The sequence below is a fragment of the Nanorana parkeri genome, unplaced genomic scaffold (assembly GCF_000935625.1).
Source record: "Nanorana parkeri isolate BGI_ZX_2015 unplaced genomic scaffold, ASM93562v1 scaffold477, whole genome shotgun sequence".
Lineage (NCBI taxonomy): Eukaryota > Metazoa > Chordata > Amphibia > Anura > Dicroglossidae > Nanorana > Nanorana parkeri.
The window spans coordinates 285,391-311,465 of NW_017306745.1; the positions used below are offsets into that span (position 1 = coordinate 285,391).

Sequence of the window (26,075 nt, forward strand, 5' to 3'; positions counted from 1 at the left end):
GCAAAAGACCGCCATACTTGTACAAAATGTGTCCTTATGGTACATCAACTATAATCCTGAACTTGCTTCAAACATTTGCAAATACATGTTGAACCCTACTGAAATGTACTGCTGCTGCAGCTGTCATCTTCTTGTCATCAGGAGGACCAGTGTTTTTTGTAAGCTACCTTTGGCTTATTTTACATCTTCTAGGAGCACCAATGCCATCTAGTGGATATATAGCAGAAGTCACTGAATATAAACTCTGCTGTGTCAGGGATCCCATCTTAGAAAAAAGTCCCTCCTGACCATTTCTGTTATATTACTGTCATATCTTGAATGAATGTTCATTTTTTCTGACCCTAGATTCTCTTTTTGGATTTTGTAATCTAACCGAACTTCAGCCTCTCTCATACTTCTGTTTGTCCTATTCTCACCTTTGTCTGATTCAGGAATCAGCCTTTTTACCTGCCTACCAGTTTGGTTCTTTGCCTTGGTATCCTTTTGTTAACAGCATCCGACATGTGCGGAAAAAAGCCAAGAGTTTATTCAAGTAAAACAAGATTTTTGTACTTACCGTAAAAATTGTTTCTTAAAGTTAATTAAGGGACACAGGATTGAAGAATAGTCTATGATGTGTGGGTTATACTGCCGCCTACAGGGGGAATTGGACAATGGTAAACAAAAAAGCATTGGCCATCCAGATATAACCACCCCCAGCATGCTTCAGTTTTATAGAAAAGCAGTACTAAGAGTAGATCAAAAGACGCGGTGGGACCTGTGTTCCATAATGAATTTCAAGAAACCGATTTTATGGTAACGCAATAGTGGGTTGTTTCACTCCTGGAGATATACAGCTCTACAGATTACCCTTTTGATAGGTTCGTCTACCCCATCAGTAACCAAAATGTGCATAAACAAACAGCGGGTTCGAACTGACTTTCTAGTGAAGGCAGTTCAAGGGTTAACTCAGGATGGGGACAAACCACAATTGTAGTATTTTAGAAAAAACAGATAACTCCTTAAACTATGCATGTGTCACATAAGTATCTCATTAGACCACATATCCTACAAATTGCCACTTTGTATATTTCATATATATTTAAGTCCCAAAAATCTTTTTTATATATCGTTAGAGACACAGGATTGAAGAATAATCTATGTGTGTGAAGTCCAAAAGCATTCTAACGGAAGGGTGGGCAACACACAAAACAAAACACTAATAGGCCCACATTTAAAGAGCTGGCTAAAGAACGTACTCCTGTAACTGGTATCACATGATACCTGAATATCGACCTGGTAAAACTTGGAGAACATATATAAACAGAGGACCAGGTGGTAGCATTGCAAACCTGGGAAAAAATGACAGGCCCAAGATGCACTCACCTATCTAGTAGAGTGTGCCTTGACAGGAAAGGGTGGTACCTTACTTTAGGTCATAAGCTTCAACAACAATGTGTCTAAGCCACCAAGAAATGGTTGAAACGAAATCTGGTTCCCCATTACGAGGACCATCAGGAATGACAAAAAAAGATTTAGTCTTTCTAATGAGGTAAACTTGTGCAGTGTGAGCTACATCTCATTCTGATGTACTGGAGCTGGACAAAAAGATGGAAAAACAATGCCCTGATTAAGGTGAAAAGCTGAAACCACCTTGGCAAGAAAAGAGGCTCATGGCCTGAACACTACCATATTCATGTGTATAACCAGAAAGGGTTCTGAACAGGACAAAGCTGCCAGCTCAGATACATGCAATGTAGAGGTGAGGGTAACAAGGAATCTGGTAGAGCCAATGGGGTGTCTGTCTGAAGTTTGATAAGATCGAAATACCACATCTGCCTGGATCAGTTAGGAGTTATGAAGATCACCAGAATTACTTCCATCTCCATCCTGCAGAGGAGAAGAGGCAGAAGTTTCAAATGAAAAAAGGCATAGATCTGGCTACTGATACCAGAGAACCAACAGAGCTTCCATGTCTTCCGCCAGAGGATCTCTGCACCTGGAGACAAAACTGTTTAGTTTGTGGTTGAATCTGGAGACCATAAGGTCCATATATGGTGTTTCCACAGATCGTTTAAGGATCACTCTCAGGGGGCCAGTCGCTGCCTGCTGAGGTAGTCTGCCAGCCAATTGTCCACCCCTAGTATGTGAACAGTGCACAAATCTGGAACATGGAGTTCTGCCCCAACTAGAATCCTTTTACCTCCCTTGCCACAGCCAGACTGCTGGTTCCTCCCTGATAGTTGATATATGTTAGTGCTGTGGCAGTGTTGATTGGATGACCCTGTAGATGGGATGTCTATGGATGCAGGGATAGCCAAATTGCACAAAATTCCTGAATGTTGATTGGAAGACGGCATTCCTCCGGCATCCAAGTTCCCTGAACTAATACGGTGTGCAGCACTCCTCTCCAGTCCAGCGGGCTGGCATCCATTGTAAGGATGCTCCAAGATAGAGGGATGAAGAATTTCCCAAACTCCAAAGCTGCGTTCCTGAGATATCAGACCAGAGAAACTCTGAGCCTTAGGTTCTGTTGGGTCAGGTGGTCCATAGACGGAACTGATTTGTCCAACAATGACAGAAATTTGTGTTTATGTTGTCAGAAGTGAAACTGGGCAAAAGACACTGCCTTGAAGGAAGCTACCATCAAGCCCAAGGACTCTGATGCAAAATCGTAGAGTTGGACAGCTCCACCACAGTAGAATTCTAGTTTGGGAGTGGAGAATTTGAATTTTCTCTTGAATAAGAAAAGTGTTGGCTTTAGCTGTGTCTAGGATGAGACCCAGATATTGCAAGCGATGTGTCCGTTTTAGGTTTCTGGAAGTTCAGGATATAACCAAACCTTTTATAAGATCAGGATCTTTGCTGGACAGAACCCTTAAAAAATGGCTAGTGCAAAATAAAAAAGGAGGTAAACTTTTTCAATAGAGAATAGACGTCTAGCCTCCTAGGGCACTATCGAAAAACAAAAGCATGCTGGCAGTGGGAAGGGTTATACCTGGCTGGACACCTACTTTTTGCTTGCCAGTGTCCAATTCCTTCTGTAGGCGGCAGTATAACCAACACATCATACACTATTCTTTAATACTGTGTCCTGTAATGAACAATAAAGAAATGAATACTTCCACACCTCTGGTACAGGCTAGGAGCTTCTCAGGGAACTTAAAACTATTGCTGGTCATTTCGAAGATCCACTCTTCGTCATGAATGACACCACCAAACACCATCACATTGTTTTTGCTATATGGAGTCTGAAATGTATGCAAGTATGCAAAATAAACAAACAGACAGCGCCTTGTCCTCGTGTAATACAGTTTATTAATCAATGAACATACAAGCTGACATAAAATACTACTCACATGGTAATCACTGAATGAATGGTACAAGGCAGACTCTAGCTCTGAGAAAGGGGGTATATTCCCCGAAACGTGTCAACTAGCAAGGCAGCTTTGTGTGGGGTCTGCCTTGTGCCATTCATTCAGTGATTACCATGTGAGTAGTATTTTATGTCAGCTTGTATGTTCATTGATTAATAAACTGTATTACACAAGGACAAGGCGCTGTCTGTTTGCTTGTTTTGCATGTTTTGTGAGGAATACTTCCCAGTGGCCTTTTGATGACGGCAACCTGCAAATGATTGTTGGTGGAGAATATCATTGGAAGTCTGCGGAGCGATGTGGTTTGCATTTTTCTGGAACATTGGCCTTTAGTAGTCATAACTTTGGATAATATAACTTGCAAGATCATCCAGCCCTTACCAGTTACCTTTTCTAGATGTTTTCAGGAGAGTCACGTGACAAGCGGGGTCCCCTTCCTCTTAAATCTCAATAATGATGTCAGCACTGCTTTCTGCATCATTACACTGAGTGTGAGTGTAGTGAGCTATAGTGGCCCTCCCTCAAAGGGTGGGTCCCTGACATCCTGTACTCACAGGATGTCCTCAGTCTTCTAGGTTGACTAAGGACATCTAGTGGGGAAACTAACACCACTTATATTGAAAACAAAAATTTATCTCCATCACAGTTATATACAGTATATCCTAAAGCTGTTAGCAAATTCATTGCAGACTCTCACCTCCTGGTGTTTGGTATAAACTCATACTTGCATTCCATTACCCTTCATCCTTCCTGTGAACTGAATGGGTGAGTCTGCCTGCTACAGTCACATGATCAGTGCCAGTAAAGGACTGCTGGGAAAAGCAGCAAGCCAATCACATGAGTAGGATTTTACATTTCTAGGGGGATTTAGAACTCCCCAAGTTACCAGGGTTTCAAGGAAGGGACATAAGAATTTTGTCAATTTTCAATTATAACTATCAGTGGAAATATAGTTTACAGTAAATGTTACAAGTATTTACTGCATATACATCCATACATCAGGACTGTTCTGAAAAAAAATGAAATCATTATGGTCTGATTGCACCACCATTCCACAATATTGCTCCCCCATGGAGAATATATGATGGAGCTTTTTTAAAGAAATGCAGTATGGGACAGTAAGACAAACAGTCCCTCCTGGATCTATTTTGATTTACTATATAAATGAAAGTTTGTTGCCATTTGACCATCACACCTATATGAGCTTGGATGTCCCATCCTAAAAACCATGGCCGATAATATCAAGCTGCCCTCCCCATTGTAGTAGTAATAGCCTTCATTATTCTGTAGACTTTTGTCTATATATAGTTGTGATGGTCAGATGTCCACAAATATTTATGTTAGTGTAATTCTTAATTTAACTGATTAAAAAGGAGAAAATGTAGTTGTCTTTTTCTAGTTTTTTGTATACACTCAGACTGATTTTGGACCTTTTTTATAGTTTTTTTCAATTATACCTGTTTAGCGACCTAGAGCCAAAAAAATACTTTATTATGTATTCAAAATCAATCAGCTTCCTATAAAAAAAAAAATTGGATGAAATTACTATTTTGTATAATGCTTGCTATCATATAATTAAACAAACAAAAGTAGTGAAGTGAAAACTTGACTTTAGCCTGTAATTACTGAAAAAATATAATAGCATGAGGCAAAATGCAGCTGAATACATAATTCATTCTCTCCATGACAGGTGCAGGGTTTCCACAAAACAATAGTAGCCGTCTGGAAAAAATTATTGTTCAAACACAAAATCAAACTAACATGCTTTCACAATGTTACAACGTTCACAATCTACAAGACAAGACTAATCCTCTGCACAAACATGTGTGAACAGGGCTCCTGATGTGAAGGGGAGACTACTGATATGAACGGGGCTCCCGATGTGAAGGGGAGACTACTGATATGAACGGGGCTCCTGATGTGAAGGGGAGACTACTGATATGAACGGGGCTCCTGATGTGAAGGGGAGACTACTGATATGAACGGGGCTCCTGATGTGAAGGGGAGACTACTGATATGAACGGGGCTCCTGATGTGAAGGGGAGACTACTGATATGAAGGGGGCTCCTGATGTGAAGGGGAAACTACTGATATGAACGGGGCTCCTGATGTGAAGGGGAAACTACTTATATGAATTGGGCTCCTGATGTGAAGGGGAGACTACTGATATGAAGGGGGCTCCTGATGTGAAGGGGAGACTACTGATATGAAGGGGGCTCTTGGTGTGAAGGGGAAACTACTGATATGAACGGGGCTCCTGATGTGAAGCGGAGACTACTGATATGAAGGGGGCTACTGATGTGAAGAGAGGATGCTGATGTGAAGGGGGTTCTTGATGTGAAGGAGGAACTCGGATGCAAAGAGGAGCTCCTGATATGAAGGGGAGACTACTGATATGAAGGGAAATATGCAAAAATGCCATGTGCTGGTAAACTGTTAAGTGATAAATGTTATCAAAACCGTAATTCAAATATAATAAAATATCCAACATGTCTAAAAATAAGATAAATTAAAAATGAAATATATCAGTTCAATTGGTGCATAACAAACTGAATACACTCTAATAAAGTTTATGTGTATCTAATATCTAAACTATCCACTCCAGTCGATGATAACTAAGGACTTTCTTCAGATTTTCTTAACCGGCCAAAATTTCATATAGATACAACATAATCAGTATGTTACTTCCTCCGGTATTCTATTAACTAAATGAACACTCACCAGAAAGTCCTGGCCATATATTCCAATGGTCAAATTGCACTTGTGCTGAGCGTGATTCCTCTTTTGCTCCTTTACTCTTGATTACATCAACTGTGATCCCAAGATCTCCATATTCTCCTCAGCTGCTTCAGAGGTCCCGCATCATCCCCGAACTCTTCCCACACAGGTGAGTGATCCACCCACACGAGATAACAGACAATAGTGTAATAATGCCAGGTAAAATGTATTAAAAACAACAAGTCACTTACATAAAAGCAAGGGATAATCTGCACATCAAAAGATCAATCCGTTCCTCATAACATCAGATCACAAAATGCCTTCAGCACGTCTCCACCCCTGCTACATGTTTTTCAAGGAGGGTTCACCCTCCTTAAGAAAGTCATACTGACGAAACATGTAGCAGGGGTGGAGACGTGCTGAAGGCATTTTGTGATCTGATGTTATGAGGAACGGATTGATCTTTTGATGTGCAGATTATCCCTTGCTTTTATGTAAGTGACTTGTTTTTAATACATTTTACCTGCCATTATTACACTCAAGTAAAATGTAGGAAAACAAGGCGTTTGCCTTGGGCGGCACATTTCAGGGGGGCGGCAAAAATTCTGCCCCCAAAACAGTTAGGCAGCCAGACGGAGGAGGTGGCGCCGGAGGAGTGAAAGGACGGAGGCAGAGGAAGCAGCGAGGAGGCAGCGGTGGAGCAGGTGGAAGAGGCAGAGGAGACTGAGCAGCAGGAGGGGCAAGGTGAAGCAGCAGGAGGGGGCGGGGCGAGGCCGGAACGATGTCGGATCAGGAAGGGGTGGGGCCTGAACGCCATCGCGCTGTAGGGAGCCGGTGCATTCTCGACAGAACAACGGGTCACCGAAGAGGCGTTGGGCTGCGGAGGAGGCCAGGTCCTGCAGCACCAGTCCAGTGGTGGAGGAGGCCAGGGACCAAGCAGCATGTAAGATGATCACAATGCTGCTAAAGGGACCCTGCAGAGCCCAGCATGGATTCTGCACAGCCCACCTGAGAGTCTCGGGTGGGCTGTACAGGATCTGTGGTGGGGTCTATGTTGGGCAGAGCCCACCACACATTCTGCACCAGTCTGCAGGGTCTCAGAAGGGGGGGTGCATGATCTGTGGTGGGCTCTGCAGGGTCTCGGGGGCTTTGCAGGATCTGTGGTGTGCTCTATGGCTGAGCCCACCACAGATCCTGCAGATTTAGTTAGAGGGGGGCGGCCCTACTTTCGTCTTGCCTAGGGCAGCCCCAAACCAGAATATACCACTGATTACACTATTGTCCGTTATCTCGTTTAGGTGGATCACTCACCTGTGTGGGAAGAGTTCGGGGAGTATGCGGGACTTCTGAAGCAGCTGAGGAGGATATGGAGATCTTGGGATCAGAGTTGATGTAATAGAGAGTAAAGGAGCAAAAGAGGAATATTGTCACACTCACCACAAGCGCAGTTTGACCATTGGAATATATGGCCAGGACTTTCTGGTGAGTGTTCATTTTGTTAATAGAAAACCGGAAACACACTGATAATCTTGTATCTATATGAAATTTTGGGCAGTTAAGAAAATCTGAAGAAAGTCCTTACTTATCATCGAGTGGAGTGGATAGTTTAGATGGAAGACACACATAAACTTTATTAGAGTGTATTCACTTTGTTATGCACCAATTGGACTGATATATTTAATTTTTTTATTTATCTTATTTTTATACAATTTGGATATTTTATTATATTTGCATTACGGTTTTGATAACATTTACCACTGAACAGTTTACCAGTGCAGGGTATTTTTGCATATATATCTTCTGACACTTCGTTAGCACTGCAGCGGTAACACAGCCATCTTAGATTAAGTTATACGACCATAGCACGGATTCAGGGCCGGTGCTAGGATCCTTGCCTACACAGGCAAGGTGCATTTTTGCGCCCCCCTCCCCGACCCCGACCCCGACCCCCAGTAAAAACAGGGCATTTTGACAAGTACTTGTACTTGTCAAAATACCCTGATGTTTGCGCTGTTTTTTTTTTTTCACTTACCTTCGGTACGGGAGAGCAGCGTACTTGTCAAAATGCCGTTTTTTCCGCCCTCACCCTGCAGCGCCCTCAGGCGGCCGCCTGACTTGCCTTGCGGTAGCGCCGGGCCTGCACGGATTATTTGTTGATAAACTGATATGAAGGGGGCTACTGATGTAAAGGGGAGACTACTGATATGAAGGGGGCTCCTGATGTAAAGAGAGAACACTGATATGAAGGGGGTTGTTGATGTGAAGGAGGAACTCTGATGCAAAGAGGAGCTCCTGATGTGAAGGACAGACTCTGGGGTGAAGGGGGGCTCCTGATCAGAGGCGTATCTACCGCAAGGCAAACTAGGCATTTGCCTTGGGCAGCACTTTCCAGGCGGAGCCTCACCCACCATTAAAAGAAAATAAAATGAACCTTTCCCGAATTCACCGACGGGCTTAGCCTCCACTCTCCGATGCTGGCAAAAACGATACAGCGCGTGCCTGTTACAATTTAAACAGGGGCTCACTGTATCCAGCTTCGGATAGGTTAAGCAAAATGTGCAGTGGGCTTCCCTGCTACGCTAATAGCTCAACCTGTCAGAAGCAGGATACAGTGTGCTCGCTGTATCCAGCGACTTACAGGTTACTCAAAATGTCTTAAACAGGAAGGGGTGGGGCAAATTTAGATTTTGGGGGGTGCCTGAGTTTATTCTTGCCTAGGGCAGCACAAAATCAAAATACACCACTGCTCCTGATCTGAAGGGGACTCCTGGTGTGAAGAGGGTTCTCTGATGTAAAGGGGACTGCTGAGGTAACTGAGGCTTCTGGTGTGAAGGGGAGACTCTGATGTGAAGGGGGCTCGTGATATGAAGGGGTGGATCTAATGTGAAACCCGGAACCTTCCTATGGCACTAAAAACAAGGTCATATCATCATGCAGTGTAGATGTTAATGTCCTTCAGCCCATTATTAGCCCATTCCCCTCTCCCTACTCCGCCTTCTACTCTACCCTCTATCCCTTATTTTGCCAGAAGAAAGATGACAACCCTAGTCCCAATTACGTTCCTGAGTTGTCACAAGTTGTCCTGAGTTTCTGTAGCAGCCAATTTTGTGATTGCTTCATGACATTTCTTAAAGCAGGTTTCCTGATGGTGACAATAGTGGACAATGTCCATGTAGTGTGCATGGAAATGGCCATTTGTAGTCTCTATCAGATGCTCATGTGACAAGGTGACAACACTGGAGCAAAACTGTGAGACACAGACAGGGCATTGTCACCCTATAACACAAGTAACTAAACAAGGAACTTCGTAGTAGGATCAACAGGTATTATTTTAAAGCTAACGTCCAGGAAAATTTCACTGCAAGGGTTAAATGCTCATCTTTGTCTAGGGTTAAAAGGCTGTTTTACTTATCCCTCACACCTGCAAGCTTCCTCCTCTCCATGCGACCGGTCACACAAAGCCACTTCTCTTCAGTGCTCTGTCTGTCAGTCACACTCTGACATCATCATGTACAATGACGAACAAGGAGTACTGCAGTACTGCATTGTAAGTGAGGACGTGAGGGCCCACTCATAACCCGGAGGGAGGGGGGAAGAGGAACTGCTGGAAGAGCAAGGCATAAGATGAATAAAACAGAATTGTAAAATCCTTTTCTTGGAGTTCATTGAGGGACAAGATTAAGAGGCATTTGGATTATATGCAGCTGCTTGGGAGGACAATTTGGACACTGGCAAGCAAAAAAACAGCAACCAGCCAGCTATAATCCCTCTCACTCCCAGCATGCCTCAATTTTGCAGCAAAGCAGTGCCAAGAGCAAGACCATAAAAACTGAGGGCAGGGTCTATGTCCCTCAATGAACTCCAAGAAAAGGGTTTTACAGTGAGTACAAAATACTATTTCCTTTCTTGTTCATTGAGGGACATAAGAATTCAGTCTTACAGGCCCACTAAATACAACAGAAAAAACTGGTGACTACCCGCAACTTAAAGAGCAGTCTGAATGACCTTATGCCCATCATGTGAGTCTTGAACATCCACCTGGTAAAACTTAGAGAACGTGTGTCCAGAAGACCAGGTGGTAGTCTTGCAAGTCTGGGAAATGGTTGCCTAATCCCAATTGGCCCAAGAAGCACTCACAGGTGAAGCAGACTATGCTTTGAAAGAAAAGGGTGAATCCCAGCTTTAAAGACCATAAGCTTGAACAATGATCTGTCTGAGCCACCATGAAATGGTTGAACGAGAAACTGGTTGTGGGGACGACCTGGGATGACAAAGAGAGAATTAGTCTTCCTAATGGAAGAAGCTGCTATGAGACAGAAATGCAGAGCACAGACAACATCCAGGTAATTTAGGGAAATCTCCTTCTGATGTACTGGGGCCAGACAAATTCATGGAAGTACAATGTCCTGGTTGAGTTGAAACGCTGAAACCACGATGAGAAGGAAAGAGGCTCTAGGCCTTAACATAACTTGTCTCTTTGTAAGGCCAGAAAGTGTTCTTTACAAATGGACTTCCTACTTTTTAGCATCATAGCCATCACTGAACCAGAGAGACACCTATCCCGCAAGACCCGGGTTTCAACAGTAATGCCATTAAAGCCTGTGATGGTAAAGCAGGTTCGGATGATCTGGAGAAGCCAATGGATCATCCTCCAGAAATCTGATCAGGTCAGACTACCACATCTACCTAGGCCAGTCTGGAGCTATGAGTATCATTGTAATCCCTTCCTTATCTATTCAGGAGTTTCAGAGGAGGAAAAGCATAGATCAGGCTGTACTAATTCCATTGCTTCCGCTGGAGGATCAAAACCTGAGGGAGGCTCTCATTCTTCTCTACTGTTACAAAAATATAAACCAAGGTTTTGGCTTTAGATATACGTTATTTTAAACTTCTCTAGCAGTTGGAGCTGTAAATTCAACAGGGATTACCAATATTACTGGTTGTGGACTTGTTTACAGACCCGACTTAGTGTTGGAGAAACCAATACATGGCAGATTTGGATATCCAATCACCAAATGTGTGTGACTAGAACAAATTCAGCTTCATGCAGTCTATATTTTAGTATTTACCATTATGTTCTTACCTGGATTTTCTCAGGCAGAGCTGGCTCCGCAGTCTGTGTCACTGGGAGAGATTCTGTCACCTCCACCTTTATACGTCTCGCCTTTGATGGCGCAACGCGGCCTGGCTTCTCCTGTGATTTGGCGGCCTTGTCTTGGCTGCTGCTGCCAGCAGCTGCTGGGGTTTCTGACTTCTTCAAATCTTTTTTCTCTTTTGAAACTCTTCTTTTTGGGGGCATCACAAAAATCTAGCATTTTTCAGAAACAAATAGAGAAAAGTACTTATAAACTCTATGTACTCTCTTTTACATACAGAAAAGCTTACGTAAAAAAGTTTAGGTATAACTGAAACATATTTCCCCAGTGACTCTGTCTCCAGTAGGGGGGGGGAGGGGGTGAGAGGACTCTCCTCATACTTCCTACGTTTCTGTTTTTCTCCTTGACCCCGAGGGGTATTTAGGTACTAGATCTTCACCATACTCTGTCTCCACTTTGTTGATAAACAAATTATAAGAAAATATAGTGCCGTGGAGAAGATAGGAGACAAACATACCACATTCTAAAATTGTTCCACACAAAAATTATATTTCACTCCTTGTATTTTGTGACCTATAACCTCCAAAATAAACTGAAATCCCAGACATATGATATACCCTATAAATCAGGACAAATATAAGAATTTATTTTGAATTACTTTCTGTTAGCTGCACTAATTATGTACACATTATTATTGCCAAAACTATGGGGGGAAAAAATTTCAACTTTTTCCCCATGTTTTTGTATTTGTTTCGAAAAAAATAAGAGTTTCTATATACATATGTCACATCAACTTAAAGCCCATTTTGTCCTTTTAAAAACAGGGTATAATATGTGTAGATGCAATGAATGAGGAAGATGGAAATTATGGTTAAACAAACAAACAGCAAAAATGGCAAAATTGCTCAAGTCCCCAGGAGCGAAAACATTTTCTGAAGCTGTATCATTAAGGGGTTAATTGAAAGTGCAGTGTAGAATTTGCCATCAAGTTTCTTACAATGCAAGCCACAGACATGCTGTCAGAAGAGGTACATAGCAAAATAAACATGCAGCTTCTTGCAGAGCTTGTCTTAGTTTTGTGATGTTGTGTATTTCAGCTGTAAGCTATTAGGTTTCTCAGAGGAATAAGAAAAGCACCCATACATTTGTACAGGGTAGGAATTAGAACCTCAGGCTTTTGTTTTACTGTGATTTTTATATTTTTTAAACTGAACTTTATATGAACAAAATACCAGTCAATGGCGATGCCCCAGGTCCTTAAAGTCTTAAGATTTAGCCCTGGCAGCATGGTACATGAAAGCCAACTAAGCTAATAAGTGTATATACTGTATATACTGTGTGTGTATATATATATATATATACATACCCTGATGGATAGATCAACGTCATTGCCATGTAATAAAAATAAATCAGAGGAACATAAACTTTCTCATGATCCACATGAATATTGTTTTAATTTTATTTATAAAGATATGTCTTGTTAAAAGTCAGGCAGTTTGGGTCTAATGACTGCCTATAGATGTCACAATCTCTGTCACAGTGAAATTCTTGGCATCAAAGCCACAACCCCAGCACTATTCCTTACACGTTGGTCAAAACCAGGCAGCTTTGTTGTCAGAGCTCAGTCAGGATTTTATTGGCAATCATAATTATTAATTGGTTATTAAGAAAAAAACAGACAGACAGATAGATAGATTATCTATCTATCTATCTATCTATCTATCTATCTATCTATCTATCTATCTATCTATCTATCTATCTATCTATCTATCTATCTATCAGCTAACCAATAAAGTATACACAATAAAAAATGTAGGTATAATTTACAAAAATTATGGTGTGTGGGGGTCTGCAGGTTCTCAGGTGGGCTCTGCAGGGCCACTTCTAGGTGGGCTGTGTGGTGGTCTCTGGTATGTGCAGGGTCTCAGGTGGGCTCTGCAGGATATCAGGTGGGCTGTGCGGGGCCTCAGGTGGGCTCTGCAGGTTCTATGGTGGGCTGTGCAGGGTCACTCTCAGTTGGGCTGTGCGGGGTCTCAGGTGGGTTCTGCAGGGTCTCAGGTGGGCTCTGGAGGATCTCAGGTGGGCTCTGAAAGATCTCAGGTGGGCTCTGCGTGGTTTAAGGTAGGCTCTGCGGATTCTCTGTGGGGTCTTAAGTGGGCTCTGCGGGTCTCAGGTGGGCTGTGTGGGGTCTATGGCGGGCTCTGTGGGGTTTAGGTGGGCTCTGCAAGGTCTAAGGTGGAATCTGCAGAGTCTTATGTGAGCTCAGCAAGGTGTCCAGTGGGCTGTGCGGGGTCTATGGTGGGAGCGATCTCTTCTTCGACTCTGACGCCAGAGGCAGCAGGAGCAGACCTGAAGAAAAGGAGACGGAGATGGCGCAGGCACAGGAACATGTTCTGGAGGTAGGTAATTTGTTTTCTTTTTTTGGGTGGTTGGGGGCGGTTTTTGGGGGGCCATACAAGATTTTGCTATGGGGCCCTTGTTTTCTAGTTATACCCCTGAACTGGAGACAATTATCTTTGAAATTAGTGCAGCCATAGCACCGCTTTAATAACAACAACCTGATTCTGTCACAAGTGACAAAGCTACTTTTCCAAGTGACGAGGGAGCATGGAGTCGGTTTCCCAGCCTAAAAGGAAGCCACGCAGCGTGTAATGACTCGCTGCCCGGCTTCCTGATACCAGAAGTACGGGTATTGGGCTAGGCATCGGAGCATTTGAGTACAAGTACTCGACCAAATGCTCGGTATCGGCACCGATACTTATATCGGTGCATCCCTAGTTATTTTACTTTCCCCCAAAATGTAAAGCTCTTGCTGGAACTATGTGTCTAGATACTACAAATAAAGTACTTACCTTTCTTGCACCCTTTGGATTTTGGAGTGCGTATCATCACTTACAAACTGCTTACGGACATACAGTACACAGGGGTGTTTTTTAATATACTACAAAAATCTAATTCCTGCACTGTAATGCATAATAAACCCAGCGCAGCACAGAGATGTAAGCGGCATTGTGTAACTATACACTGCTGACATTGGCATTCCTCCCCTTTTCTTTTAAACAATACATCCTCTAAACCACACTCTGCAGCTCAGCTGACAAAACAAGGCTGTATCATCATTGCACTGAGACTGTGATAGGGGACAACCTGTTATCTACAGTAATTAGTTTGGTAATGAGCTTTGCTTTTATTTTCAGGCTCATTTAGTTATACGGTATGGAAAACCCATGTGATGTAGCCATAGCAACCAGTATGGATGGCTATATGATTCCCCAAAAAAGTTACAGGAAACTGCTGTTTTACCTCCTCCCCAGCTGCAGGTACTTTTCTCACCATCATTCCCCATCTATGTTTAGCTGCTTGGATGGAAGAAAGAAAGTTGAGAAAGCTCAGCGTTGCTTCGGTTGGAGCTTACACAGGGCTAAAGACTCTACCTGACCACACGGGGCAGTATTGGGCCATACACCTGCACTGTCTCATAGAATGAGCCACACGCTTCACATACAGTACCTCTAAATTCCACATTGTTGCTTTTTGAATAGAGTGGCGGGGAGCAAAGGAAAGGAAAGTATATGCTGCTGGGATCTGGGCATGGGCTTTATAGCCCGTTCACATCAAATTCGGAAGGTAATCGCAAGTCAAGGGAGGGTCCGTTGACTTGCAATTGTACCTTCCACTTCCAATACTTTTAGTTTAATCTAAAACATGTCTTTAATATTATGCAATGATTAACGGCCGCAGAGGGTCAAGAAAATGGTACCATTGCTGTTCAATGGGTTTGGACTTCTTAGGACACTCTGTTTGCCTTAAGAAGGGACGGAAATGGTTCCGAAACATCGCTACACATCGTGACATACCTTTCTTTTGTCAATAAAGAATTGACAGAATATGCTTTGGTATGCTGGTGACTATTTTGGGATTTCGAGTTCTTCGGAGTTGCTTCCAGCTGATAAGCCATGGTGTTAAAGCGTTTCGATTACACCATGGGGGGAAATTATCAGAACTGGAGCAGACAAAATCTGGAGCAGCTGTGCATGGCAACCAATCGGCTTCTCTCTTCAGTTTGTTCAGTTAAGATTTGAAAATGAAAAAGAGAGAGGCTGATTGGTTGCCATGCTCCAGTTTTGATAAATTGCCTTCCATGTGTCTAGAGATCAGGGACGTGTGGTCAGGGCAGGCAGGTGAGGAAGAGCCTCACCTAGTATTATGGAAGAAAAAGCTGTCGGCTTCAGGTCTGAAGCCGACAGCTTTTTCTCCATTCAGATCGGCTTGTTACAGGTTACACAGCAGGGAAAGCCTTCCCACACAGCTGGGTTTGGGGCTTCGGTTGGATGGGGGTGGGGCTTCAGCAGGACAGGGGCGGAGCTTCAGCGGGCTGGGGGATGCCTCACCCAGCACAGAAGGCACGGCACGTCACTAGTGGAGATGGCCAAACAAGGCAACATTACATGAAACAAAATGAAAACAATTTTAATGCTATCTTTGCTGCTTTCTGGGCCTCCTTTTGCTTCTCAGGCTCTTGAGTGTCTTCAGTAGTCATTTAGCAGGGGCCATATTTGCAATTTTTGCAATGTGCACCAAAGCTTTGGTGTCTTAGAGAGAAATATGTAAAGACAATAAAAAATACTTGTTTCCCAGAAGAAGAAATTCGGTGCATCCTTGAAAAATGGGAATACAGTTGCTTCTTGGATGAAGCAAACCTACTTACTGTGAATCTTCTAAAGAATAACACAGCTTAGAGTGCTGCCAGTGCTGACCGAAATTTAGCTGACAATTAATCCAGGATTTGTCACCTTATTGATAATCTGTTTCTGAATACGTGCTGCAATTATTCCCACTCTCCATTTCACAGCCTGGTTTCAAGAGATATGATTAGCGGCTTAAATGGAGATGCAGCAAACCGCCAAACAGCAGTCCGACTGCAGTAAAATATGTACACGAGTGATAATCTGTCATGCACCCCGCAATATTTCTTCATCACTGTTATATTTCCTGGCTATCGGGTGTTTATAGATTTAATACTGTTCAGTTCATGGTATCACAACTCCAGTTTGCTTATCAATGTAGAAATGAGTCATTATAACTACATTTCACCATGCATTGTCTTTTTCTTGGGTTTTAAATGTTTATCAAAAGGTTCAATGTCTGGCCATCAGCATATCTACCAAAATCAGTCCATTATGTGAAAATGTGAATGCTCAAATATGTTAGATCTCACCGACAGTCAAAAGTCTAGTTTTAGTCAGTTGGGTTGATTTGACATTACCAGAAACTAGCTTCTGAACTAACCTTTGAAGGTATCAATTGGAGGTTTGAAAAAAATTAGCTTTTCTTTAAATTGCCTGAAATTTAACAAATCTGCAGGATAATTGATCTCCTTCTGCAGTTACAGCAATGCAGCTTGGTCAAGGACCACCCCAGTCTATGATTTTAAATTACAGGAAGAGAATCAAATAGATGAGGTCAACTTCCTTCCTGTCAGTCAGCTCCCTGTACACTGTGCAATGTAGCAAAGCTTCATTGGTTTTCAGCGCTGCCCCTTCCTCTTCCAAATTTGTGTAGGGGCCTGTCAGGGTGCATCAGTCAGCACCCATAGTACAGATGTTGGCCGGATCGCTGCACGAGCCAATGCGCATGCGCGCAATCGGTGCACACGTGCATGCGCACCATGCGCGCGCAATAGCGTGTGCACGCCTGTTCTTGGCGCCAGGCAGGCTACCCAGATAGCAAGAAATTGTGCTGCAAGTTTGAAAATGACTTGCTAAACTCTTGCAGACTTGCCAAGCTTCACAATTTTGTTGCACAATTACAGCAAGTCTGCATTGCAAGTCTCCAGACCAGCGAGCTTGCAGAGCTCTTGCTAAGACCTGCAGGACTCTTGCTGTAGACTTGCCAAGCAAATTTGCTACAAATTCAAAAAGTGTCAACTAGAACTTGTGCTGCAAGTGTTCTGCAAGTCTACAACTTACCAGGAATATGTGCAGCACGTTAACAAAAATACAATTTAAGCCCAACACAAGTTTGTGGCAAGTTATCCTTGCTATCTGGGTAATTAAGGATGGTTCCTGCATCTGCAATTTGCTGAGAGATCTTCAGCTGTAGTCTGCATTCCTGATCCTGTTTTTGATACCTGCCTGACCCAGCTTGATTCCTGACTCTGCCTGCTTGCTGCCTGCCTTGTGACCTCGGATTGTCTTCTGATCTCCCCTCCGTCTTCTGATTTGGTACCACTCTGCTCGCAAGTGTATGACCCGGCCTGCTCCTGACATTGTTTCTGCTTCCTGCTTCTGTAACACGCTGACCACACTTTTCCGATCTGGCTTGTTCCTGACCTTGCTTCAGCTTCTCACACCAGTACTGATGATCTGTTATCAGCCACCAGCTACCTCCGGCATCCAGTCATCAGCACCATCATCTCCGGTGTGTCAAGCATTCATATCAGCCACAGACACTCATGCCCCTCTCTGTCCGTACAACTGCTGTCTCATCTGCAGTGGGGCTCAGACGAGAGCAGCAAGGGCAGGCCTTCCTCGTCACAGGTAAAAAAGAGGGAGTGGAAAAAACATGTCTATACGAGATAGAGCATTGTGTGCATGGGAGAAATGGGTGTACTCTCGGTCCAGAGGGTGAGAATACCTCCAAAGATCTTCTAGTCCAGTATCCTCTTCCCACGTATGTAGGTTGGAGTCTTGGGGGTTAATCCTCATATGGGAAAAGTCTCTTTCCCGAGAACGGTCTTCCCCGGGAGATGTCACTGCGTTGAAATCTCCGCCAATCAGAAGAGGTCGGTCAGAAGAACGCGAGGTGAGTTGCGAGAGTAGATGATCGAGGAAAGGTTTGTTGTCAGAATTAGGGCCATACACATTCCACAAGTCCAGATGTTGGGAGCCCAGCTGGAGAGATACAAATGACCATCTGACCCGTTTGAAGATCACAGCGTTGATCAATAACTTTATGCGGTAGGGACTTGTTGATAAGCGTGACTACTCCCGCTGATCGGCCCGCTGCTGGAGCACCAATGGCTGTGCCGACCCAAGATTGTTGGAGGCGAGAGATGTCAGCTTCCTTGAGGTGCGTTTCCTGGAGGAGTGCAATGTCAACCTTGAGGCTTTTGAGGTGGCGAAGAATCTGCCGTCATTTGTTGGGGGATTTCAGCCCTTTAACATTCCACGTGACTGTTCAGGGGGGTTCCCATTGAACCAGTAGAGGAGAAGCAGAGGGTATGAAGGGATCATAGTGTAGCTGATCACTAGCGGGCGTCCCAGTACTCCCGTAGTGTCCAGAGGTGGTAGGCCCCGTATGTAAGATGACAGTCCAGGGTGGCGGTGCATGTCGTCTCAGAGGAATGGTAGAATGGGAGTCCACGAAAAGTGAAGCATGTTGTGGGATCTCATCAGCATGGTGAATGTGCGCTGTGGAGGAGGAGGACAAAAAACAACTTCTAGGAAAATATAAAAACCAAACAATCGCGTGTACTTCCTTTTTTCCCTAATGCTAGCGTTCTTGGGTAGACCTGAGGTAGAAGCCATTACGACTCCCACAAGCCAAGTCCGCATATCCAAGTAATCCAGTGGAGAGTGTTCTCTCCGTCCCATCACTGAAGAAAAAATGGCCGACTATAATCAACTTCTCCTATGCAATAGGCATATAGATAACTGGTAGCAAAATAGTCAGAGTTATTGGCAGAACACCAATTTGTACCTGAACTTCAAAGGCATAAAACTGTAGTTATGGTGGCGCTCACCCAGCACGTAGTGAATTACCTTTCCCCGCACACTCTGGATTCAACTCAGGCCTTTTTCTTCCTCGGTGGGCTTTTCATCGGGGGAAGACAACAGCGGTGTATCTCTGGATTCCAGGAACCTCTGGTGATTATAGATGTAATGTCTGCCTTAAGACATTTGGCAACTTCAGATGCAATTGCCTGAAGATCCAGAGGCTGGAGCAAGGCGTTGTCTCTGGTCGACTCTCCCTCAGTGTCTCCTTGCATACCCGAGTGCGGGCCGTCATCAGCCGCCATATTGGATGAGGCCTCGTCATCGGGTTGGGCGGTATTACGAGATCTATGCGCCCTCGGCTGCCTTCTAAGTAGCGTTCCATGTCGGGTGATCGTTCAGGTACCCGGTGAATGTCGGCAATGAACGAAAATTTCTCTATGAGAGGTGGATGGAGATGTGACGGGACGGAGCTCCGTCAACGCTAATTAACGCATCGGGCGCCGGAACCGGAAGTCGGTCAGCTTTTATTAATTTATGAATAATGGGAACTAAATGGAAAAAGATCTGGGGGTCATAGTAGACCACAAATTGAACAATAGCTTGCAATGCCAGGCTGCGGCAAACAAAGCAAGCTGAGTGCTGTATTAAAAAGGGAATGTACTGTAGAGACAAAGCAATAATTTTGCCACTTTATAGATCGCTGGTTCGGCCTCATCTGGAGTATGCGGTCCAGTTTTGGTCACCAATCCACAGAAAGGATGTCCAAAGAAGGGCAACTAAACTAATTAAGGGGCTGGAGGACCAATGATATAAAACGAGGTTACTAGACTTAAACTTGTTCACGCTGAAAGTGAGTGAGGAGACTTAGAGGGGACATGATTTTGATGTAAAGATGTTTAGTGGTGATGGCAACATCAGCAATAAACTTTTTACAGTAAACTCCATAACAAAGACTAGAGGCCACCACCTAAAACTGGTGGAGAAAAGATTTAATCACAAGGGGCGTAGGGGCTTCTTTTCAGTTAGAGCGGATTAAAGTCTGGAACTCGCTGCCACAAGCAGTGGTATTAACTGAGAGTGTTGAATCATTCAAAAAGCATTTAGATACCTTCCTCAGAGACCATAACATACAGGGGTAAAGGTACTACAAAAAAACAAGATCACACAGGGACTCGTACACACACACACACATACACTTGCACAATCTCATACAGACACACAAAGGTTGAACTTGATGGACCTATGTCTTTATTCAACCTCAAATACTATGTAACTGCATAAAAAGTGTTAGCTGGAGTTTGGCTTTAATTTGTTAGTGAAGTCTATCTAAATCTGCTAGTCCATCTAACACCACCCTCTCCATAGGGTGACAATGCTGCTGTCCAGGGGTGGCTCCATTGCTCCTCTATAGAGTGCAGCCACCCTAAGACAGGAAGTGTGTTGCTGGCAGGATCACTAGATGAAAATAAAGGAAAAATAAATCTAATGCAGCCACCACATCTAAGGATTGGTAAGCTGCAATATATTACATTTTTGTTTTTGAGCCTAGTTACTCAATAAACATTATTATTTTAATAATTTTGAATACCTGTGTACTCAAATATACTGTATATCAGCCCACAATACACAAGTGCCCTTGCATAAATCGTAACAAGCAATGGCGCTGAATCTATTATGGAAGCCAATAGGAAATTTCTGGTTGTAAAACAGGTAAAAGATCATAAAGTGAATATACGGTAGCAGTTGACAATATTTTCATCTTTCTTTCCATTTCAAAACCACTTCCCCCTCCTCTTCAATCCCATTAATATTCCAGTTGATGTTACTGACTCCACCCTGGTCCTCTTTTCTTTGTCTCCATTAGCACTTAATAGCGGCACCATTAATATAAATGTGTGAGTGGAAGACGGTATAGTAACCAAAATTTACTGAGATATTGATTAGAAAGGCTTTTAAATTTGATCTCAGGAGATTGCAACTGAATATTCAACTCATTTTAATTTTTTTGTAGTAGGCAATATAATGTTTCAGTCTCCCTTGTCTGTAATATTTTTGCATTGTAAAGTGTGTTTCACATCTAACCCAATGGGACATAAAGAGATAATAACACCTTTCCAGTTTAAGTGAAAGTGACAGTACCTCCTGGTAGCAAACCTCCACCAGCAAGGTATATTCATGCATCTGCACTCCCTCGCCACTTCTCTGCTCCATCAGAGCCCTTGCTCCATTGTACTAACCCAACAGGGCTTCTGGGTATCAGGGAGCATGTGACCTCCTCCCTATGATGGTTCTTGGGCCTAAGAGACCCGTGTATTCCTGTCAATGCAGCTCACCCAGGGTGGACTCTGCTTAAAGTTGAACTCCAGGTATGCATGTTGAAATGTAAATGTTTAAATGTTTATATATTTTATAGTTGGTCAGCCCATGGGGATCCTGTTACTACAGTGATTTACAGTGCTCTTATGGGTCCTGTATGGTGGTGAGCTGAGCAGCTTCTCCTCTGCCCCGAAAACATAGGGTGTCACTCGCTCAGCCGCTGTGCTGAGTGAACCCCCCCCCCCCCGTGTTTTCAGAGCAGAGAAGAAGAATTTAAAGTGACAATAAATTCAGGAGTTAAACCTTAAAAATACATTCAAGTACCGGAGAACTATGTGGTCAGTGCTTTTCCCCATAGTTCTCCTAAGGGTCATGGGAGGACACAAACTAGTATCCTCCCATCACCCAAAGCTCAGTATACCACGGTATACTGAGACGCTGCAGCCGGAACAAATCCCGACAATTATGTCTGGATCCACCCAGCTGCGTGAGTGACAGCTGGCTCTGCCTATCTAGAGGAAGAGCCAGCTGTACCCGCCCCCTCCCCCGTCTGTTCCTCCAGTCAGCGATAGGGGAGGGGGGAATCCCTGCAGGGAGCCGTGAGTGACAGTCACAGCTCTCTGCATGGATAGATCGAGAAGTGAGCGAGCGCCGTTATGTGTTCGCTCACTTCCCGATCTACTGAGCTGACCTGTGACAGTTTCATTGTCAAAGGCCGGCTCAGATTATGAGGCTGAGTGAAAATCACTGGCCTCATAATTCTCCTTTAAGTATTAACAAAAATGGATCTTATTTGTGTATCACTCGGCTGTAGATCCTCCAATCATCTCTGAATTGGTGCTGACACTGTCCTTCCTTCTGGAGGGGGGCTACCTGTGTGTGTGTTGTAAAGTAGCCACCGCTCCAAACTCACTCCCGGGATGGACTACAATCTCACCTTTAGTTTACTAAATTGTATTGAGATTGTAGTCCATCCCGGGAGCGAGCTTGGAGCGGTGACTAATTTACAACACACACAGGGACCAAAAGTAGCCCCCCCTCCAGAAGGAAGGACTGTGTCAGCACCAATTCAGGGATGATTGGAGGATGTACAGCCGAGTGACACACAAATAAGATACATTTTTGATAATAGTTCAGTTACTTGAATGCATTTTTAAGGTTTAACTCCTGAGTTTAGTGTCACTTTAATTGATGATTATTGTTTGCTCTGCAAAACCTGGTATCAAGAAACTATTTACGTATCAAACAAGACAATAACTACAGTAAATGAACGGTATATATTTGTGAAGAAGCCGACAGGCAGCATCACAAATCATTTACCTACATTTACTGTCTGGAGCATGGAGGGAGGAAGAAGATTAAAAGGGATTTGCGGAAGACAAGAGGTATATTTTGATTTGTATTTCATGCCTTTCTAGGTTCAGGTCTACAAAACACAAAAAGCCCCCCCCCCCCCCTTTTTTTTTTGAGAAACAGCATCCCTATACCTTTATCATATTTTGGTGATAACCAGACATTCTATAGTCTATGACAGGCACCTCATTTCCCATCGTTTGGTTACAATGTGTGCAGATTTTACATGGTAGGACATAACTAAATGAGAACAAGGCCAAACTATCAACAACTAATTAGCAGCAATTACATTCCATTAGTACAATATTAAACAAGCCATGCAGTAAGAGGAAACAGCATCTATATTTACAGTAAAGTCCACAAGTGATGAGTCACATACAGTACAGTATACTAAGAAAATGCTGACGCCCCTGCAAGCCTCCCTATTGGATGTATTCTGTGGGTGACAGGCAGGTCAGTAGGGTGCAGACCGTATTCAGGGGACGATTAAAGAGCCAGACAGCTGAATGCAATTCCAATACTGTGCACTGAGATAGAAATACAAGGCATGAATTTGTAATACAGTGATGCAGGGCGGCACTGCTACATGCAGAACACTGTCATGGTGATATTTACCTTCCTCCTCTGCTACGTGGAGCTTCTGGGGATGGATAGGGTGGGGTGGAGATGCTGCTGGAAAGAAGGAATGAGCCTGGAGTTCTTGATACAGCAGAAGAGATGCTGACAGTAACTACTGCATGATGCTTCTGGAGAATCCGCTGTATCATGCTGGCTCCGGCTCTGTCTCATTAGCATCAGACCATAAGCCACCCCTCTCCTCCACCTCCCCTTGCCTCTGCTCGGGAGGGGAGCCCTGGATCTGCTAGCGCCATGCAAAAGGGGCACATATTGATCCCACTGAGAGAACTATCAGCAAGTGTGGGCAGCACGCATTCCCTACAACCGATGAGGAACTGCAAGAGCCAGTATGTGTTGCAAGATGGCTTGCTGTTGTTACAGGAGAACTTTGCTAATCGTTGGCTGAACTTAAAGATGACTCCAGACACGCAGCTAAATAAAAAGATGACATGCATATCATGGATCGCTTTTACCTGCCAAAGGATTTTTATTTCTGTCTCTCCAGTCCTGATATTTACACAGCTCTGTAAAGGTAGCACAGCCCTGTCTGGCAAGGCAATAGACTTTATTTTCCTCTGCTGCAGTTAAGTAGGTCTTGTCCCTCACATCCTGTGATTGGACAGTGAAAGGAGAAGTAGCAGACTGATGAGTGCTCTCTCCTCCTATCAGAGGGTCCCTTGTAAGCACAGGAACACTGTCCCCTGTGCAAGCCTGGGACCAGCACAGCAGAGATCAGCACACTTCCAGCGGCTGATCTCCCCTCCGATCAATGAACCCGGAAGAGACGTGTATTACATCCCTTCCAGTTTCAGTCTTTCATTTCTCTGGCTATAGCCGGAGAAAAAGCTGGTGAAGCAGATCTCTGCTCCATAGGTGACATTAGGGGTCTAATAGACCCCTGATGTTTCCATAAAGAGGACCTGTCACTGTATCTGTGCTATCACATAGGGGGCATGTTAGCCCGAGGCCCCGTGCACACCGGGGTGGTTCGGCCGCGCACTTGCTCGAATTGCTCCCTGAGGTTTTTTTTTCTGCGCTGATCAGCACGGTTTCCATACAGCTTTTAAAGCACTGATGAGTGCGGTTTTGGGAGTTTTTAATTGCGTTTCAGCTCTGAAACGCAATTCAAAACACCCAAAACCGGCTTTTTAAAAATCGCGCGGAAATCCCCACCGGCACTGGTGTGAATGGGACCTTAGATGATAGCAATAAAGTTAAGAGTAAAAAAAAAAAAAGTTTAAAGAATTAACGTCACATCAATAAAAATTTTTGAAAAAAACGCCCAAAATGTGTTTTTAAAGTCCCCCACCCCCACATACATACATACATACAGTACATACAAACGCAAACATGTGTCGGATGCGCCATGCGTCTGAAAATGACGGTTGCGGCACATGTTACATATCCCCACAAACATTGGAGTGCGAGCAATGTTTCTAGGGCTGATGAAGAGACCCTGCGTGCAGTGGCGTAACAATTGCCATAGCGAACCAGGCGGCCGCTATGGGGCCCGGGCACAGGGAGGCCCTGCCAGGGCCGCCTGGGTCGCTATGGCATGTAAGGGTGCTGGCTGTCACTGACACAGCTCAGAAGCGGCCATGAGTGCTGGTGATTCCTTTTCCTTGTTCATCACTACAAGCACCATTGTCTTCATAGGCCTTGATTGCTGCAAGGTGTGCGGAGGATTTTCCCTTCTATCCAATTTGTATTTTATCAAAACATTAGGTCATAATAAATGATTCATAACATAACGTAGGGATAATAGGTGTTTTTTTTCTCTTTTATAGTATTAAATAAAAACCCCCAATGGTGATTAGATAGCACCAAAAGGAAGCTCTAGAAAGGGTTATTCACGAAGGAGCCGAAGGATCAGCTGAAACTTTGGATGACCCTTCGGCTCGCTTCGGTTGCGGGAGCTGTACGGGCTGTAGGGGAGATGCCACCTGAGGCAACAGACTCAGACTGTCTCATTATATGGATAGCCCTGTGTACAAGTATCAGTGGCAAAATTGCCACAGTGACGCCCCAATGACCCCGGTCAGTGTGCTTATAAAACTTTTATAGGCACTGGATGCTGAAATGAGCATTCCACTATTGTTACCCTCAAAGATTTATTATACAGCTGCAAAAACAGCCAACCTGTGCCGAAAACTGGAGAATTCATGCAAAGCATTACTTCCCGGATTTGTACACAAGCCCATTATTTCTTAATGGCACCCTGATCAGGCCCGGGTTCTCCACAAGGCCACCGAGGCCCGGCCTCGGGCGGCAGGGCTCAGAGGGGCGGCAGCGGTGTCCTTGTGGGGAAGTTGCCCTCTCTACATTCAGTCCTGCTTTGCACAAGCAGGACTAAATGTAGAGTGAGGCAGCCGATTTTTCGTTTACATGTGAACCCGGCGATGTGTCCGAGATCACATGTAAACAGTGTGCAGCCTCCTCCCCTCCCCCCTGCACTTACCTCTCTCCTCTGGTTCCGTCCTCCGGTCTCTCACTGCAGTGAGCAGAGCGGCGGGGTTAAAAGTACCCCTGCCGCTCCGTGTAGACAGTGAGAGGGGAGAGCTGCCCTGTGCTGTGCTCTTCCTCTCTCACCTCTCACAGGAGTTCCAGCACAACATCGCAGAACCTGGCCTTGGGGCGGCAGGGAGAGTAAATCCGGCACTGACCCTGATGCACCTAGCCATGGCATGTGCATTGCATTGTACCACATCACATGGTAACCTATTATTGGTGAGATGCCATTTTAAAGAAAGATACATGCACTCCTTTGAGTGCAATTTGGCTGTGGTAGGCCGCCCATTCAACGAAATGGGCTGCCCTACCGCAATGCACCCCGCAGTGCATGGTATTGTCAATGATAAAGAAAGAAGGGTGACAATGCTCAAAAACCTTATTGTATTTAA

General features: G+C 44.2%; 1 protein-coding gene across 2 annotated transcripts in view; it reads right to left on the minus strand.

Annotated features, from left to right (window-relative positions):
* DYNC1I1 (dynein cytoplasmic 1 intermediate chain 1) overlaps nucleotides 1-23,361 on the minus strand; it is a 258,886-nt gene extending 235,525 nt beyond the window's left edge. For both annotated transcript variants that reach the window (XM_018560772.1, XM_018560771.1), the window contains exons 1-2: nucleotides 23,173-23,361; nucleotides 11,158-11,382 (exon numbers count right to left, since the gene is read on the minus strand). In XM_018560772.1, the coding sequence (XP_018416274.1) occupies nucleotides 11,158-11,373 (216 nt within the window). In that variant the 5' untranslated portion in view covers nucleotides 11,374-11,382; nucleotides 23,173-23,361. The remainder of the gene's footprint in view (nucleotides 1-11,157; nucleotides 11,383-23,172) is intronic.
* Nucleotides 23,362-26,075: the final 2,714 nt, after the last annotated feature.